General features: G+C 44.3%; 1 protein-coding gene across 1 annotated transcript in view; it reads left to right on the top strand.

Moving 5' to 3' along the window:
- The first annotated feature begins 3 nt into the window (after nucleotides 1-3).
- Nucleotides 4-16483, top strand: part of INTS8 (integrator complex subunit 8) — a 24609-nt gene continuing 8129 nt past the window's right edge. The window contains exons 1-18 of the mRNA XM_077351867.1: nucleotides 4-167; nucleotides 739-942; nucleotides 2064-2238; nucleotides 2914-3054; nucleotides 5165-5236; nucleotides 5763-5814; nucleotides 6833-7015; nucleotides 7346-7453; nucleotides 8666-8818; nucleotides 9228-9328; nucleotides 10258-10399; nucleotides 11369-11439; nucleotides 12137-12312; nucleotides 12839-12972; nucleotides 13441-13551; nucleotides 14378-14579; nucleotides 14878-14999; nucleotides 16177-16361. Of these exons, the coding sequence (XP_077207982.1) occupies nucleotides 113-167; nucleotides 739-942; nucleotides 2064-2238; nucleotides 2914-3054; nucleotides 5165-5236; nucleotides 5763-5814; nucleotides 6833-7015; nucleotides 7346-7453; nucleotides 8666-8818; nucleotides 9228-9328; nucleotides 10258-10399; nucleotides 11369-11439; nucleotides 12137-12312; nucleotides 12839-12972; nucleotides 13441-13551; nucleotides 14378-14579; nucleotides 14878-14999; nucleotides 16177-16361 (2387 nt within the window). The 5' untranslated portion in view covers nucleotides 4-112. The remainder of the gene's footprint in view (nucleotides 168-738; nucleotides 943-2063; nucleotides 2239-2913; nucleotides 3055-5164; nucleotides 5237-5762; nucleotides 5815-6832; nucleotides 7016-7345; nucleotides 7454-8665; nucleotides 8819-9227; nucleotides 9329-10257; nucleotides 10400-11368; nucleotides 11440-12136; nucleotides 12313-12838; nucleotides 12973-13440; nucleotides 13552-14377; nucleotides 14580-14877; nucleotides 15000-16176; nucleotides 16362-16483) is intronic.

The raw sequence follows: 16483 nt of genomic DNA, 5'->3' as shown, positions 1-16483 counted from the left end.
CAGGAGGGCCGGCCGCGGCCATTTTGGGACGGAGGAGGAGCGGCAGGCGGAGGCAGCCAGGCGGGCAGGCAGGAGGAAGGAAGCGGGGCTGCGTCGCAGAGGAAATGAACTTATGAATGAGCAGCCGGAGCCGTCGCGGCGGCCGAGGGCACCGGGCTCTCGCGACGGTAATGGGGAGGGGGCGTCGGGAGGCTCCGACGGGGCGGGCGGAGGTCTGAGTCCCGGGGGGGGGGGGATGCCACTAATGCCACTAATGCCACTAATGCCACTAATGCTACTAATGCCCGGCAGCAAGGGTTGAATCCGGGAGCAGCCTGGAGACTCCCCAGCTGTCGGGGGCCGAAGGTCCCTTCGAGCTAGTTTTGTTTTTCACGGCTGCCTCTCCGGAACTGAATCCCAGGCGGGGAAGCCATCCCTGGACGGGCTTGCCCCGAGAGCCCGAAGGGGGGGGGGGCACCGGCCGGCTTGTCTGGGGGAGCTTCCGACTAACCGGGGCAGCAGAAATAAAGAGACGTCTTGCACAAGCTACAAGGCGAAGGCTGTTTTATATCTTGCAAGCTTGCGTGGGCTGCAGACCCCTTTTTCAGACCCGAAGTAGGAGGCTTTCAGTTATTGGGCGTATTTGGGATGGGCAGTTGAGTGGGGAGCGAGTGCTTCTTCCCCACCAGAGGAGACCTGTGTTATGCTCTGTGGGGCTGCTTCTATTTGGACGATAAAGGAAGTTTGTTTTGAAATCAGGGCCCACTGGAGGTCTCGGCGTTGGTGGACGGGGAGATCACCCATGCAAGCCGAAGGAAGCTTCTGATGACAACATGAGTGTGGAAGCCGTGGACAGGGAGGCCGCTACTTCCAGCAGGCCCTGCACACCTCCGCAGACCTCCTGGTTTGAATTTCTGCTCGAGGAGTCCCTGCTAGAGAAGCATCTGAAAAAGTCTTCCCCTGGTTAGTAAAGTGGTTTTCCAAATTGTGTCCTTTATCTCTGTGAGCAGGTGGCAAAGGGCCAGGTGTCTTGAGTGGGTGATTTTTCTGCTCGGCTGCTCTTGAGTAGTGTGGTTGCCTTGTGTTGTAGCATAGTGAAATCGTGTTGCATGATGAAATGGGGGTCTGGTGGCATCTTGAAGAGTAACAAAGTGTAAAATGCTGCTACACTCCGATTTATTTTTGCCGTTACATGGCTTCAGTTAATTTCACATGCTTTCTCACAGTTGTAGAAGGCTCAAATCCCGTGCACTGTTAAATGTCTTCAGACCTGCTGAAATCAGTGGGATTGAAAAAGAGCACCTTTTTTGAACATTTAGTATTTATTATATGGATGTTTATGCTGCTCCTTCCAGCAGGAAAGCTCAGGGCAGTTAATAACACAACAGTTAAAACATAACAATTAAAATAGCAATAGAAGAAAATAACACATTTAGTTAAAAAGCAGTATTGCATGGTGCCACCTTGATTCAAGTAAGGTCTCCAAACATTTCTTCTCAAATTGCTCATTAAGAGCTGCGGATTGTTAGGCTGTGGTTGTAGTCACTGTGTTGGGGGTTCTTTCAAACAAAAAGCGTAGCGATGCATGCACTTGGAATGGTTGCTGTTGACTCTCAGTTTTGGCCTGTGATAACATTCTGGTGAAAAAGAGCCTCTTGTGGTGCAGAGTGGTAAGGCAGCCGACATGCTGTCTGAAGCTCTGACCATGAGGCTGGGAGTTCGATCCCAACAGCCAGCTCAGGGTTGACTCAGCCTTCCATCCTTCCGAGGTCGGTAAAATGAGTACCCAGCTTGCTGGGGGGTTAAACGGTAATGATTGGGGAAGAGAACGGCAAACCACCCCGTATTGAGTCTGCCATGAAAACGCTAGGGTCAGACATGACCCGGTGCTTGCACAGGGAATACCTTTACCTTTACCTAACATTCTGGTGATGGAAGAAAGGGCCTTAAACTTGTGGGACTGCATGATACTTGGGTAGTTCTTTAACATAATAAAATCAGAATTGAAAGCTGTGATCTCATTCTTTTATACATTTTCTTAATTTGGCACATTATTTCAAGGCATATTTTTTCCTGCTTAATAGATCCATCGCCTGTTCAGCTGATAGTTCAGTTTTTGGAGCAGGCATCCAAGCCGCTGGTGAACGAGCAGAGTCAGGTTCAACCTCCACCTGATAACAAGAGGAACCGTATTTTAAAGCTGCTCGCTCTGAAAGTTGCTGCGCATCTAAAGTGGGATTTGGATGTGCTGGAGAAAAGGTATTGATTATACTCCTGGTTAAAAATTTTATGATATCAACACGGCCCATATATGTGTTAGCAGCAGTAGTGGTTTGCTGGGGCTTTTAATATCAATAAAGCAGTGGTTCTCAGCCTTCCTAATGCCGCAACCCTTTAATACAGTTCCTCATGTGGTGATGATTCCCAACCATAAAATTATGCAAGAAATTAAACCAAAACTGACCAATGGCGTGAAGATCCATTGTTCATGATTGTATATAAATCGTTTTTTTTCCTGGGGTTTCTCAGTTCAGTTCTGCCTCTTGTCCCACTATGCCGATCTTGCTCTTTTCTGCTGCCCCAGACAGACAAATGCTGTATCTCAATCTACCCTGCAAGGATGTTGTTTGGATTCCCGCCCCCCCAGCCAAGCTGCTTGCCCTGTCGCGACCCCCAAAGGGGTCCCGACTCCCAGGTTGAGAACCGCTGATCTATAATCTCTTAAAACAACACTTAGAAGAAGTACAAGTCTCTTTGTAAGGATCTGTAGTGATAATTAGTGATTGGCAATCACTGATAGCTCTTGTTAAAGGATCAGGGCTGTTTTTTCCAATGAAGTTCTGTACCAAAACTAAATCCTCCATTCTGATTAATTTTCAGCTTACTGGTTAAACTATCCTCTGTGTCGTGAACATAAATTGCTTTTTATTTTAGCTTATCGGTCCCTGTATTGAACATGCTGCTGAATGAACTGCTGTGTGTTAGCAAAGTCCCTCCAGGAACCAAGCATGTAGATGTGGATTTGGCTGGTTTGCCTCCAACCACTGCAATGGCCATATTGCTCTACAACAGATGGTGAGACCTTAATTGTCTTTTGTATCATTGGTACAGTTCACAGATATGAAGAGAAATGTTTAATTGATCTTAATTACATGATTTAAATCAAATGGGGCTATTTCTCTTTTGTTCCAAAATGTTCCATGTGACAAGCATTTGTTTCATGTTTCACAGGGGGCAGTGGTTTGCCCTCTACTAAAGAAACCATCGCTGGATCCACGGGACACAGCCAGCTACCACCCAGTCTCGCATCTTGAGTTTCTGGGTAACGCCCGGAAATTGCAGCTGGTACAAAATGCAGCTGCTAGGGTCCTCACAAGAACATCTTGGAGGGCACATATCCAGCCTGTGCTGAAGCAGCTGCATTGATTACTGGTTACAGCCCAGATCAGGTTCAGAGTTCTGCTTCTGACCTTTAAGGCCCTTTGTGGCCTGGGACCCACATATCTGAGGGACTGCCTGTTGCTCTATGCCCCCCACAGGGCTTTATGCTTTGCGGGTACTAACCTGTTAGTGGTTCCTGCCCCCCCGGGGAAGTTCGCCTGACCTCGACCAAGGCCAGAGGAGCTGAGGGCCCGTGCAGGAGCTCTTCTGCAGGGCCTGCAGAACGGAGCTCTTCCATCAAGTCTAGCGTTGAGGTCAGGGTATGGATGATCAGATGGGCCCCTCCAGAAGAGACTGCCACCAGGGCCAGACCATCACCTCATGACGGACTGCCAGCATCTGTAGATTCCCCCCCCCCTATGGTGCACTGAGAGGGAATTAGTGGTTGAGTGGGTGGGAGGATAGATTTTTTTTGTCGCCGGGGCACATAATTTTTATGGGGTATTCTCACAGCTGTTTTATGTGGGGTTTTTACTATGTAACCCACCGCGAGACGGCTTGCTGATAGTGGCAGGGAATAAATCTAATCATTATTATCATCCATTGCAACTTTTTATTTATACGCAGTTATATCATGATATTGCACAATTATCGTGCTCCTCACTGTCCGCAATTTTATTCTGATAGCAACCCTATGAGGCACACTAGGCTGTAAGAGAATGACTGGCTGGAGTCACCCAGTGGACCATGGTGGGGATTTGAACTCTGTCGCTGATCCAATTTTAACTGCTTCTGTACTCTTCACGCACCAACATTATCTACATTATCTCACAGTCAGAGTAGTTCAGCCGTGGAATAGGCTGCCTAAGGAGGTGGTGAGCTCCCCCTCACTGGAAGTCTTCAAGCAAAGGTTGGATACACACTTTTCTGGGATGCTTTAGGATGCTTAGGGTTGATCCTGCGTTGAGCAGGGGGTTGGACTAGATGGCCTGTATGGCCCCTTCCAACTCTATGATTCTATGATTCTGTGATTCTACCTAAGGAGGTGGTGAGCTCCCCCTCACTGGCAGTCTTCAAGCAAAGGTTGGATACACACTTTTCTTGGATGCTTTAGGATGCTTAGGGTTGATCCTGCGTTGAGCAGGGTGTTGGACTAGATGGCCTGTATGGCCCCTTCCAACTCTATGATTCTATGATTCTGTGATTCTACCTAAGGAGGTGGTGAGCTCCCCCTCACTGGCAGTCTTCAAGCAAAGGTTGGATGCACACTTTTCTGGGATGCTTTAGGATGCTTAGGGTTGATCCTGCGTTGAGCAGGGGGTTGGACTAGATGGCCTGTATGGCCCCTTCCAACTCTATGATTCTATGATTCTGTGATTCTACCTAAGGAGGTGGTGAGCTCCCCCTCACTGGCAGTCTTCAAGCAAAGGTTGGATGCACACTTTTCTTGGATGCTTTAGGATGCTGTGGGCTGATCCTGCGTAGAGCAGGGGGTTGGACTAGATGGCCTGTGTGGCCCCTTCCAACTATGATTCTAGCTTCATATACTTAATTCCTGCTTGTCAAGCAAATGTTCAAGGCTCAGGCACTTTGCCAGGGCGGGAAAAAAGTTGGTAGCTCTGTACATGAATCTTTAGAAGAACTGCTGGGGCTTTTAGATAATGAAGGAGGATTGTACTTCTGTCCCACTTTGGGTGCTAACACAGATTTCTCTTTAAGCAGCTCTGGTGAATGTTCCCTTATGATCATTCTGTTAAAATGATAAAATTATTTGCTAATCTTTTATCCTCCTTCTTTTTTATAGGGCTATTAGGACTATAGTAAAAAGTAGCTTTCCCGTCAAGCAAGTGAAGCCTGGTCCACCTCAGTTAAATGTGTAAGTTTTCTGATACATTATTGGTCCAATAACCTTAATTTAACTTTCCATGAGGTGTATTTTGGAATCGATATTATTTAGTTTAAACATTCATCTTCCATCTTCAGTGCAGACCCACAATGGAACTGCACGTATGCAGGCCTGCCTTGGATAGGTTTTCCCCCCTTAGCTTACAGTCATCAAGAGGGTGGCCCAGTAACAAATGTTTCTCAAACTTACTTTGTCTGTACTGCTGTATATAACTTATATTAAGCTAGGATCTAGTTATGTAAATTTCGCCCTGCTTAATGTGTCATGTTAATACTTACGGTATACTTTCTGGTTGATTCCAGATGTCTAAAATCCGAATGCATTTGTTATTGACTGTCCCATTTTGTTGTCTGTATTGATTCACTATGTGTAATTCACCCTGAGTCCCTATGAGAAAGGTGGACTCTAAAATAACAAAAAGTTAAAAGGTATACTATTTTAGACTTCAAAAATACATTTACAGCCACCTATAAATTGCTTTTGCATCCTGGTTTAGGATGAATCAAATTCAGCAAGAAAAAGAAGTAACAGAAAATATTTTGAAAGTGGTAAGTGCCCTTTTGGGGGGTTGCTTGCCATGCATGTGACAGAATGCACAATTTCTCAACATCACAAGAAATGTGTCCATTTACTATGTCTGTTATTTCTCCATCTGTAGCAAAATTACAAGGGACCAGATTTAAATAAATAAAAACTGTGCCATCAATTATCAACTGACTCATAGTGACCTCCAGGACTTTGGAGGTTCCAAGGCAAGAGATGAGTGAAGGTGGTTTGCCATTACCTGTCTCTGCATAGCAACCACAGACTTCCTTGGTGTTCTCCCATCCGGGTACCAGCAGTAGCCAATCCTCCTGAGCGTCTAAGCTCGGAAATGGCTTAAATTGGTACACAGGACCAAAGCTTCATGTTGAAAGCCCTTACCTTACTCCAAGAACCTCTCCAATCTGGTATAGTGGTTAAGAGCGGCGGCTTTTAATCTGGCAAACCGGGTTTGATGCCCGCTCCTCCACCTGCAGCCAGCTGGGTGACCTGATAGTACTGTCCTCACAGTGCAGTGTTGTCTGAGCTCTCTCAGCCACACCTACAACACAGGATGACTGTTGTGGGGAGAGGAAATGAAAGCAATTGTAACCCACTTTGAAACTCCTTCAGGTAGTGAAAAGCGGGATATAAAAACCAACTCTTCTTCATTCCTCCATTTTGTCCTCATAACAATCCTGTAAAATAGATTAAGTGATAGTTAAAGAGCATGCATATTTTATTTCTCTACAAAATGCAGGTTGCAGGCTCTTTCAGCCTCTCTTTGGCTTGGGCATGTGCATGGAAGGCAGAGAGAGTTTTGAAAACACCCGCCCCCCCTCTGCTGTCTAATGCACAAAAGATGGAGCCCCTTAATGGCTTTTTCTTTAAAAGGTTGATAAAGCTGGGACGCCCATTTTTTAGTAATAAAACTGAATGCGGGCTTTAAGCACCTTTTCCCTTTCTTGCAAAACTGGGAATAATTTAATATATGCATGTGAATAATGTATGTTTGACTATAAACATTTGTTTGGGTTATTACAGTTAAAAGAACAGGCTGCTGATTCCATCTTGGTGCTAGAAGGAGCACTCAAATTAAATAAAGATCTTTACATTCATACGATAAGAACTCTGGATTTACTCGCCATGGAGCCTGGAATGGTGAATGGAGAAACAGAGAGCTCAACAGCCGGATTCAGTATCAGTGCGGAGGAAATGCAGTGCCAGGTACACCTGCTCCTTAAATGGAAAATATTGCTATTTAGACCCAGATTTGCTGCTTGACATTCTCGATTTTAAGCCACTGCGGTGTCACATGAGGCTTCTTGGCCTTTTGTTCAGACAATCTTGCAAATTCCTTAGATCAGTGGCACGTCCCCAGTTATTGCTAATGTTAATATCTCCAGACTAATGGCAGCATTTTATCCCTGCTTCTGCTAACAGAAATGCAATCTCAGGTTATCTACTCTTTCCCACCATCTTTTCTAAATCTTAAAAGAATGGTAGGTAGAAGCATTCTGTTCCCCATAATATTAACCCATTTTAATATTATTTCAGGTCTGTTATGATCTAGGAGCAATCTACTTTCAGCAAGGTTCCACAAATTCAGCTTTATACGGAAATGCCAGAGAGAAATTCTTTAGAACAAAGGAGCTGCTTTCAAAGGTGGGTCATTCTGTGTTAACTAATGTACAGTACATTTGTTGAACTGTGTTGTGGTTGTAAAAATACTCAGAATCCTGATGCAGCGAGCTTTGCAAAAACCCTGGAAAATTGAGCTGTCCTTGACTGCAGTGCTGTGTTGAATTGAGCTTCCCTGTACAATATTATCGTTGCAATCAAATATCTGTATTTTAAATATACTTGTATCTGCAAATCTTGCTTTCTTAACATAGGTAGGCAATTGATAGCTTCAGTTGTCACATGTTTAGAACTTGCTGGGCTTAACTTTGGTTTTGACCTTCTGATTCATTTGTGGATGTGCAAAAACTACAGTTTTCCTCAAGCTTGTGAGAAAATCATGAGCAATAGGAAAGAGTAATTTACAAAAAAATGAGGATCTCGGCTCTTTGAAAGCCCATCTTTCTAGCAGCTACTTTAACCCAGTGGTCCCCAACCTTTCTGAGGTTGGGGACCGGCAGGGCATTGGGGCGCGGCCCGCGGGCCACGCCCACGCATCGCCCGCGGGCCGCGCCCGCACATCGGGTCGCACCCGAGGGCCGTGCCCCCGCATCGGGCCGCGCCCGCACATCGGGGTGCGCCCCTGCATTGGGCCGCGCCCGCGAGCCACGCCCACATGGGCGCGGCCCGGCCCTGATTCCCTCTCCTCGCCCTCCCGCAGTAAGAAGCTTCCCGGGCCGCAAGCTTGCGGCCGGGGAAGTTTTTTACTGTGGGGGGGGGGCGGGGAGAGGGAGCCGCGGCCCGGCGCCATGGCCTTCGCGGCCCGGCACCGGGCCGCGGCCCGCAGGTTGGGGACCACTGCTTTAACCCACATTTAAAATATGAGCCCTGGGAGGTGAAGAAATTGGTGGGGAGGAGATGGGAGCCTGTGTAAGGTTCCCATGACTTATTAGCAACTGTCCATCCAAGCATTTGTTGGGGACGTTTGTAAAAATCAAAGCACTTCCAAGCAGCAGTGCCTCATCATGGCGTCTAACAGCAATTTCAAAAAATATATACACTTAAACATTGGTTTGCGTCCAGTTGCTCCATGAATAATTATAGTGTGTGTGTGTGTGTGTGTGATTTGAGAGTGGTGAGGTCATTGCAAGGACCGCTGTCCTGAAAGGAATTTTTTCTAGAACTGTGACTTATTTAGATCAATATAGTATGCAGCATTTGCACTGGGGATGTAAAATGTGATGGTTATCTTAACAGATCGGGTCATCCCTTCACTACACCATAGATGAGAAGCGATTAGCTGGCTACTGTCAAGCATGTGGAGTTCTTTCACCATCTTCAGATGATGCATCACAACCAGCGACTCCTTACAGTCGAATCCATAGCTGTTTAAGATCTGGCAGTTATCAGGTAAATGTTTGGCAAAGCAAGTGCTTCCCCATCTGTGCTGTCACCTTGTGTAATGGCTCCTGCCACCTATTTACCTGATGCTGTCTTGCTCCTGGGATATTTATTGATGTTAGTGAATAATCTTGATTTGCATGTCATCAGAAATCCTATATTGAAGTCTGGAAGTCTAAAATTAATCAATGCTGCTTAGTGGTAGAGTATCTAAAATGCTGCCATGGTTAGAACACCTGTAAGGGTTTTCTGAGAGATTATTGTATCTCTCTACTTAATTTTTCTGGTTCCTAAAACAGGGATAGCTTCCTTTTCAGGTAAGCTTTTTCAGTCTTCCTCTTTGTGTAACTTAACCTTTACTAAAACAACTTAATTTTTGTGCAAAAAAGATTAACCTTTTCTTGTACTTGCTTTTCAGGAATTAGTCAAGATTTTCCTTGAAGACAACCTGACACCCAGTTTACCTGTTCAGTTCAGGCAATCAGTGCTAAGGGAGCTCTTCCAGAAAGCTCAGCAAGGGTGAGAAGGAACTTGTTTATTTTATTTATGTTCCATGATGTACAAAATTTACACTTCTCCTTTTGCCCTTGCAAGGGCCACCAAAGTGACTAGCAGTTTAAAAGATGAATGATTACATTATAAAAACACTTAAAACACAATTAAAACAAGTATAAAAATAATTTTAATACAAAGTTTAAATGTATGCAAAATATAAAGACATGGGTTAGGATGGAGGAACCAGTGAGGGAATGCCAAATGCAACAAGCAAGTCTTCACCCACTTCCAGAATGGGGCAACAGAAAGGATTAGATGAACCTTCCTGGGACAGGAGCTCCAGAGTTTGGCGCCATAACCAAGAAGGCCCTTTCCCAGGTTGCCACCCACCTAATCTTAGAAGATGGGGGCTCTCGATGCAGGGTATCCAAAGAGAGCCATAATGGCCAGGCTGGTCCAAAAGAGAACTTGAATGAGAGAACCATTCGGAAGCCGCTAAGACTGGAGTTTGAATTGATTGCATGACTCTGTTCTGCCTCTCTGTTAGCATGCTCAGGGCAGCTGAAAAAATCATTGTTAGTCTAAAAGAGAAACTTGCTGGCTGGCCCTCCCTTTAATTTGTAGGGAACTGATAACTCTCATGGTGACACATGGAGACCCTTATTTGTAGTTGGACTTCTGTTTGCAAATAGCAGGAGTGGAAATTTATGTTGCAGGTTTATGTTCTGAGCCCAAATGCTATTGTAGATCTTGCTTCTTTAAAACAAGCAAACCAAAAATAATCAACCTAAGATTTTCAGGAACCTGGGTCAGGTACTTCATCTATGACCTGGTGGCAGCTATTTGATTAGCTGGCAATTTGGGGTATCAGGAACAGAGTTTTGTATTGAACCTTTTGGTACTCTTTCTGTCCTAAAAAATTGTTAAAACTATGTTTTTTAATGTTTATTTAGGGATGATACCCTGAATGAAATATGCTTCAAAATATGTGCATGTAATAGTGTTTGTGATGTAATGCAAGGTCGACCAGTTGGTGTCCAGTTTAACCAGCTATTTCTCAAGCCCACTAAAGAAAAAATAGACTTTCTCCTTGAGGTAAGGAATTGACCTTGAATCATGGTCAACTTGCCCAACTTAATCCTTTTCCCCCCTCCCCAAGCTTACAGTTTGGTTCTAGAGTCTCATAAGCAGGGTACAGCTCATGAGGTAGATTTTTGCCACCTTCCCTTTTATTGCTGCCTCCACCAAACTGCAACGAGAAGGGGGGAATTAGCCTTCCTTGACTCTTGCAGAGATTGTTGTTCTGTGCACTGCGTGTGTGTGTGCCTGGTGGTGGTGGGGTTCTGCTGATTTCCTCTTCCCATTGCACTCCCCTTCACACCACATCCAGGCTGCCCTTAAGGTTCTGGTAATCACCTTCAAGGCCATACACGATCTGGGCCCCAGTGTATCTGAGAGACCGCCTCTCTGCTTATACCCCCCAAAGAGCATTGGGTTCTGCCACTGCCAACTGGCTGAGGATCCCTGGCCCCAAAGAAGCACGTTGGACCTCAGTCAGGGCCAGAGCCTTCTTGGTCCTGGCCCCCAGGAGATCAGAGCCCTGCCCAAACTCCCACAATTTTGCAGGGCCTGTAAAAGGGAGCTCCTCCACCAGAGATTCGGCCGAGGCTGAGAGACTTAACATTATTCAGCTGCCCCCCCCCCCAGACATCATAGACATCCTTCCACATCCTGAACCCAACTGACCCCCCCATGGGCTCTGTTTAAAAAGTTCTATTGTATTGTTAATTGTTATATTATTGTTAGTCAATACGGGTTCTTACTGTATTGTTACTGTTATGTTATGATTATTGTTATTATGGTTACAATGTATACCCCTATGTTTTATGTAAACCGCCCTGAGCCTTACAAGAGGGCGGTATACAAATATAATAACAAAGTACCATACAGGTGGGCCAAAGGTGTCAGCTTCTCTGGGGCTGAATATATTTGCATGTTTATAGAGAAAATGCTATATTGGTTATACACTAAATTTAAGCTAATTCAATATTTAAAAATTCCTAGGTATGTTCAAAGTCGATAAATCTAGAAAGTGCTTCAGAATCATCAAAAAGGAAAATGGCATATTTTCTGAAGTAAGTGGTACTAGATTGTTTTCTCTGCTTATTAGAGGTTTAGGGTGTTAGCTGATGTGGGTCTTATACCAGGCTTATTCCTGGCAAGGTGTACGTTAAAGATTCTGAAGTGTATTTTGACTGCTGATGATTCAGCCTCTTGTAGTTTTCTCCGGGGGCTGTTAGTAAAGTAATGTTAGTAATTTATCTCCAGAAAAGTGATAATGCCTGTTCAAGATCCTCTAATTTGATGATCATTCACAAGCTCCATTACTAATGATTGTTTGTAGCCTATTTTATCTGTATTGTTCAAAAGGTAGCTAAGACTCCCTACTTTCTGTGGAGCCCACACTAGACTGAGCTCATCAGAAGCTAATCAGGTCAGCACTTGGGTTGGAGACCTCCAAGGAAAGGGCGGGGTTGACATGAAAAGGAAGGCAATGTCAAACCACCTCTTTTGCCGTGAAAAACATTTGAGGGGTCACCAAAAATTGGCTTTGACTCAATGGCATTTTCTACCACCAATATCTTCTCTAGTCAGTCCTGTTGCACCCAGTATCTCACCCCAGTACTTGTTCCCTTGGATCCTGTGTTCTTTGTTAAAAACCAAAAGATCTTCCTTCCTCAAATATCACAATGCAGACCGCAAAAATTAAATTGCCGTGGCTTTTACTTCACACTAATACTCTCTTAATGAATTTTTGCGAACTTTACTCAGGAACCTGTGTTTGGGCTTGGAAGACCTCCAGCTTGTCTTCATGATCTCCTCCCACGAGCTCTTCATAGCACTCTTGAAAGATGATGAAAGGAAGCTACTCATTGATCAGATGAGGAAAAGGTCACCTCGTGTCAACCTAGGCGCTAAGCTTATAACTTCGTTTTATGATATTCCAGGTTGTTTTTTTTTTGACTATTCAGAATATTCATAAATATTTTATGGTGTGTGTTTGGGGCAGGGGAATTCCTATGATAAGCATTGAACAAAGAATCAGTGAATGATCCATAGACCATGCTTCCTTATCATGTTTTAGCGGCAGGAAGAAAAAAGAGCCAGCTGTGTATCCCGCCCACTCCCCTGGCAACATGACATTAGCTGAACTTGTGGGTGGAATGTGAGGGTTAGTCTCTTTGTTTTTCCAGGCTGCAGCTAAAGTTACCCATCAACTTCATTGGGATTAAACTGGAGAGGGCAGAGTAGAAGACAGAGACTTCTATTTGGGCCTTTTCTAAACTGGGGGTATAAAATAGTGAACCTTGGAGAGCAGCATTCTGTTTCATGCAGCAAACACACAGAGGCCTGATGGTGCCTCCTAGCACTGGTACCCATGGGGTTGCCCCCTCTGGAATCAACCCTGAATCCAGTCTTTTCTGATCCTGCCAGAGTTTGCTGAGTGACAAACAGTACTATTTTTTCTTCCAGCTTCAGCAAGTGTGAATATTGGTCAGCTGGAACATCAGTTGATACTGTCAGTGGACCCCTGGAGAATTCGCCAGATTTTAATTGAGTTGCATGGCATGACATCAGAGCGCCAGTTCTGGACAGTTTCCAACAAGGTACCTTATTTTCTGTTACAGTGTTACTGATGAAGAGTGCTTGCACTCAAAAGCTCATGCCTTGAATAAATCTTTGTTGGTCTTAAAGGTGCTACTGGATTCTGATTTTATTGTGCTACTTCAGAACCAACACGGCTACCCATTTCAATCTAATGTTACTGGCAGTTCCTGCTGTGTTCTTGTTGAAGTGCATGGTCTCCCCTGTTCCCAGGGTTCCCAGTTGCTAGTGAATTGTAAAACTCCTTGAGAAATTACATCAGAGCATTTCATAAGCTGTAAAACACTCCTGAATTTGCATGTTGCAATCTGATTTGAGATGCTGATAAAAAAAAATGGAATGCACACATGGAAAATTAATAAAATTGTGTCTCTGAGAAATTCTTTTTGAGATTTCCATTGTATGTTTTTGAAAATGCCACTAGATCTCTTCCTGTACAATAAATTAACGTATATATTTGCTTTTATTAGTGGGAAGTACCGAACGTTTATGGCAATGTTATCCTAGGAATTAAAGACAACTTGACCAGGGACTTGGTCTACATCCTGATGGCAAAGGGCTTGCATTGCAGTGTGATTAAGGTAAGAAAGTTCTATAGCGTTGCTATTTTTTCCTAAAAGCTTTTAGCCAGCCTTGGTTCTACTATTTTAAAAGTTACTGCAGAACAGTATTACATATCCAAAGCAGTTTAGAATATAAAATTCCCTTGCCAGAGATCTTAGTAAGCCAGTGCTGTTTGCACATTTATTCCCAGCTGTGATTTCAGATGTCTTTGTTTAGTGAGTCCTTGAGTCAGGCATTTAGCTGGCAGAGAGGTGCTGTCAGCTTTCTGAGAAAGAGACCGGCCTGACTGTTGCCATTGTAGGTTGCTGTATTTTCCTCTGCCTTTCAGGACTGCTAGTGTCATGTGTGCAAATTGATGTGGTGGGGCAGAACAATCCCCACTGGGATGTGGATTGGCCCTTATACTGTTGCTCTTCCAAAGACATCTTAAAAGGATGTGTGTTGCATTAGTCGTCTTCATGCAGACAAAAAGGGACACAGAAAGATGTAAAAAAAACCAGTCTTACCATGAGACTAGCAGAACTGTTACATGGAGATCAGCTTTTGTCGTTTACATCAGGAGTAGTGAACCTGTGGTCCTCCAGATGTTCATGGACTACAATTCCCATGAGACCCTGCCAGTGTTTGCTGGCAGGGGCTTATGGGAATTGTAGCCCATGAACATCTGGAGGACCACAGGTTCACTACCCCTGGTTTACATGATGTTGTCTTTTTATGGTTCCATAGAACCTGATCTCTCTGAACAGACAAATCTGGCTACTGCTTTGTAATTGTCAAAGGCAAGCGGGCAGACTTTTTTCCTTCAGTGGTTGACTATCATGAGTGTGATGTATGTCGTTCTAGGATTTTGCACACGCGAAACAGCTTTTCGCTGCTTGCCTGGAACTGGTCACCGAGTTCTCTCCAAAACTGCGCCAGGTCATGCTGAATGAGATCCTACTTCTAGATATTTATACCCATGAAGCAGGAGCAGGGTTTTCGGGAGAACGTCCTCCCTCTGACTTGATCAGCAGGGTTCGAGGGTATTTGGAAATGAGGGTGCCCGGTAAGAACGGTTAATTTAATTGCATGTCGAAAACTGTGTTGCTCTGAGTTCCTAAAAATGTCAAAGTAATAAAGATTTCGGGTTTTCAATGCCTACTTGCTAGCCGTAACAAAATTAATTCATTTTCATATTTACTGAGGGGGAGAAAGTTCAGCATAGGTCTGAATTCCATTGGAAGATGGTTTAGCAGTGAAGTTTTTTACTATTGTTCATGCTAGATCCTGGGTCATGAAATTTGCTTGCTAGAATTGATAGCTCAGTTGCTTTCTAACAATTGTTCTTTCTTCTTTTTAAAAAGATATTCCTCTTCGGCAAGTTGTAGCAGAGGAATGTGTTGCCTTCTTGTTAAACTGGAGGGAGAACGAGTACCTAACTATGCAAGTACTTCTTCCTCTGGTCCAGACCAATCCTTATGTAAAGGTAAAATATATATATATTTTAATGCAAGACGTTTTGAAGTCTCATAACCCTACAATATTACCTGACTTATTTTCTCCCCTTCATTTCTACTCCCCCATCAAACTGCTACCTTTCTCAATAAAAAATTCCCAGATAAGTTTTTTGCCACTGCCTTGTTCTAACAACATTCGATCTTACGGCATGAGTTTTAAAATACGAAATCACATGAAATATGAAATCCTGAATATGTTCTTCTGCCATGATGCAGAATCTGGATGCTTAGTGACCTCTTAGAAATGGCTGCAACTATCTCTGGGTCCAGTGGCACCTTGAAGACCACCAAAAGGTGCTATTGGACTCAAATTCGGTTCTGCCACTTCAGACTAACATAGCTGCCCACCTGAATGTAACTGCATCTTAAAAAAAAATCAGACATGGTTCGATGGGCCAAAGTTCAAAGGAATTCTGTGGTGTTTGTGCCCAGGGAAGATGGGAGACTTGCTTGAAGAGCAGAAGTGGCCTTTGATGCACATTAGACTGTGCTTGAAAAAACCCTTCATGGGATCTCAAGGACGTACAACGTACAAAATCTGTGAAAGCTATAAAAATTCCAGCGCAAGCTTCCCCACTGACAATAGCTGCTTGTTACCTGTGCCAGGGCAGGTGGACCAACACTCTTCCATCAGTTCTTTCCTTGCTGCTGCAGTAGCAGATTTAGAGAGCACATTCTTGTCATTTGCTTTGAACTGTATTTTGAATTCCATAAAATACAAAAGGAGCAAACAGAAAACAATTTGTTTGCCGTGTGCCCTGTGGCATTGGTGCTCAACCCTTAAGAATGACTCTGCCGGGGGGGGGGGAATGGAATCCCTTCCACAGATGGAAATACCCTTTGATTTTTATGTTTGGGAGAGGTACATAAAGCGATGCTCTCAAATATCCCCTTTAAGATTATTAGATGGGTTGATCATGATATCACACTAAAGATGCAGTTGTGGGAGAAAGCTCTCCCCTTAGATCAAGGGGCTTGATACGGTTTCCAAAAACGGGTCTTGGCTTTCAGCAAGCCCTAAGAGTCCCCCTCAAGTAGCTGTCTGGACTAGTAGTGGTTCTGCTGCAGTATTTTCTTTCCCTGTGTACCTTGTTGAGGACAGGACCAGGAGCATTATCCCATTGACTTGCTCTGTGTTTTGTTTAGTTAGGACAGCTTTTGGCGGCCACCTGTAAAGATCTGCCTGGGCCTAAAGAAAGTAGGCGAGCAGCTAAAGACCTCTGGGAGGTGGTTGTACAGATCTGCAGTATATCTAGCCAACACAAACGAGGGAATGATGGCAGGGTGAGCCTAATAAAGCAGAGGGAATCAACTCTGGGCATTATGTACAGGTAAGGTTTTCTTTTCTGGAGTATTTGTATGTGTGTGATGTGTGCGTACACAAATGCACTAAACATGGGCCAGCATTTGGAATAGCTACAGTATTACTCTACTGTAAGACTTGTTTATCTAA

Source organism: Paroedura picta, chromosome 9, assembly GCF_049243985.1.
Source record: "Paroedura picta isolate Pp20150507F chromosome 9, Ppicta_v3.0, whole genome shotgun sequence".
Classification (NCBI taxonomy): Eukaryota; Metazoa; Chordata; class Lepidosauria; order Squamata; family Gekkonidae; genus Paroedura; species Paroedura picta.
This window is presented reverse-complemented; position numbering and strand designations above follow the sequence as displayed.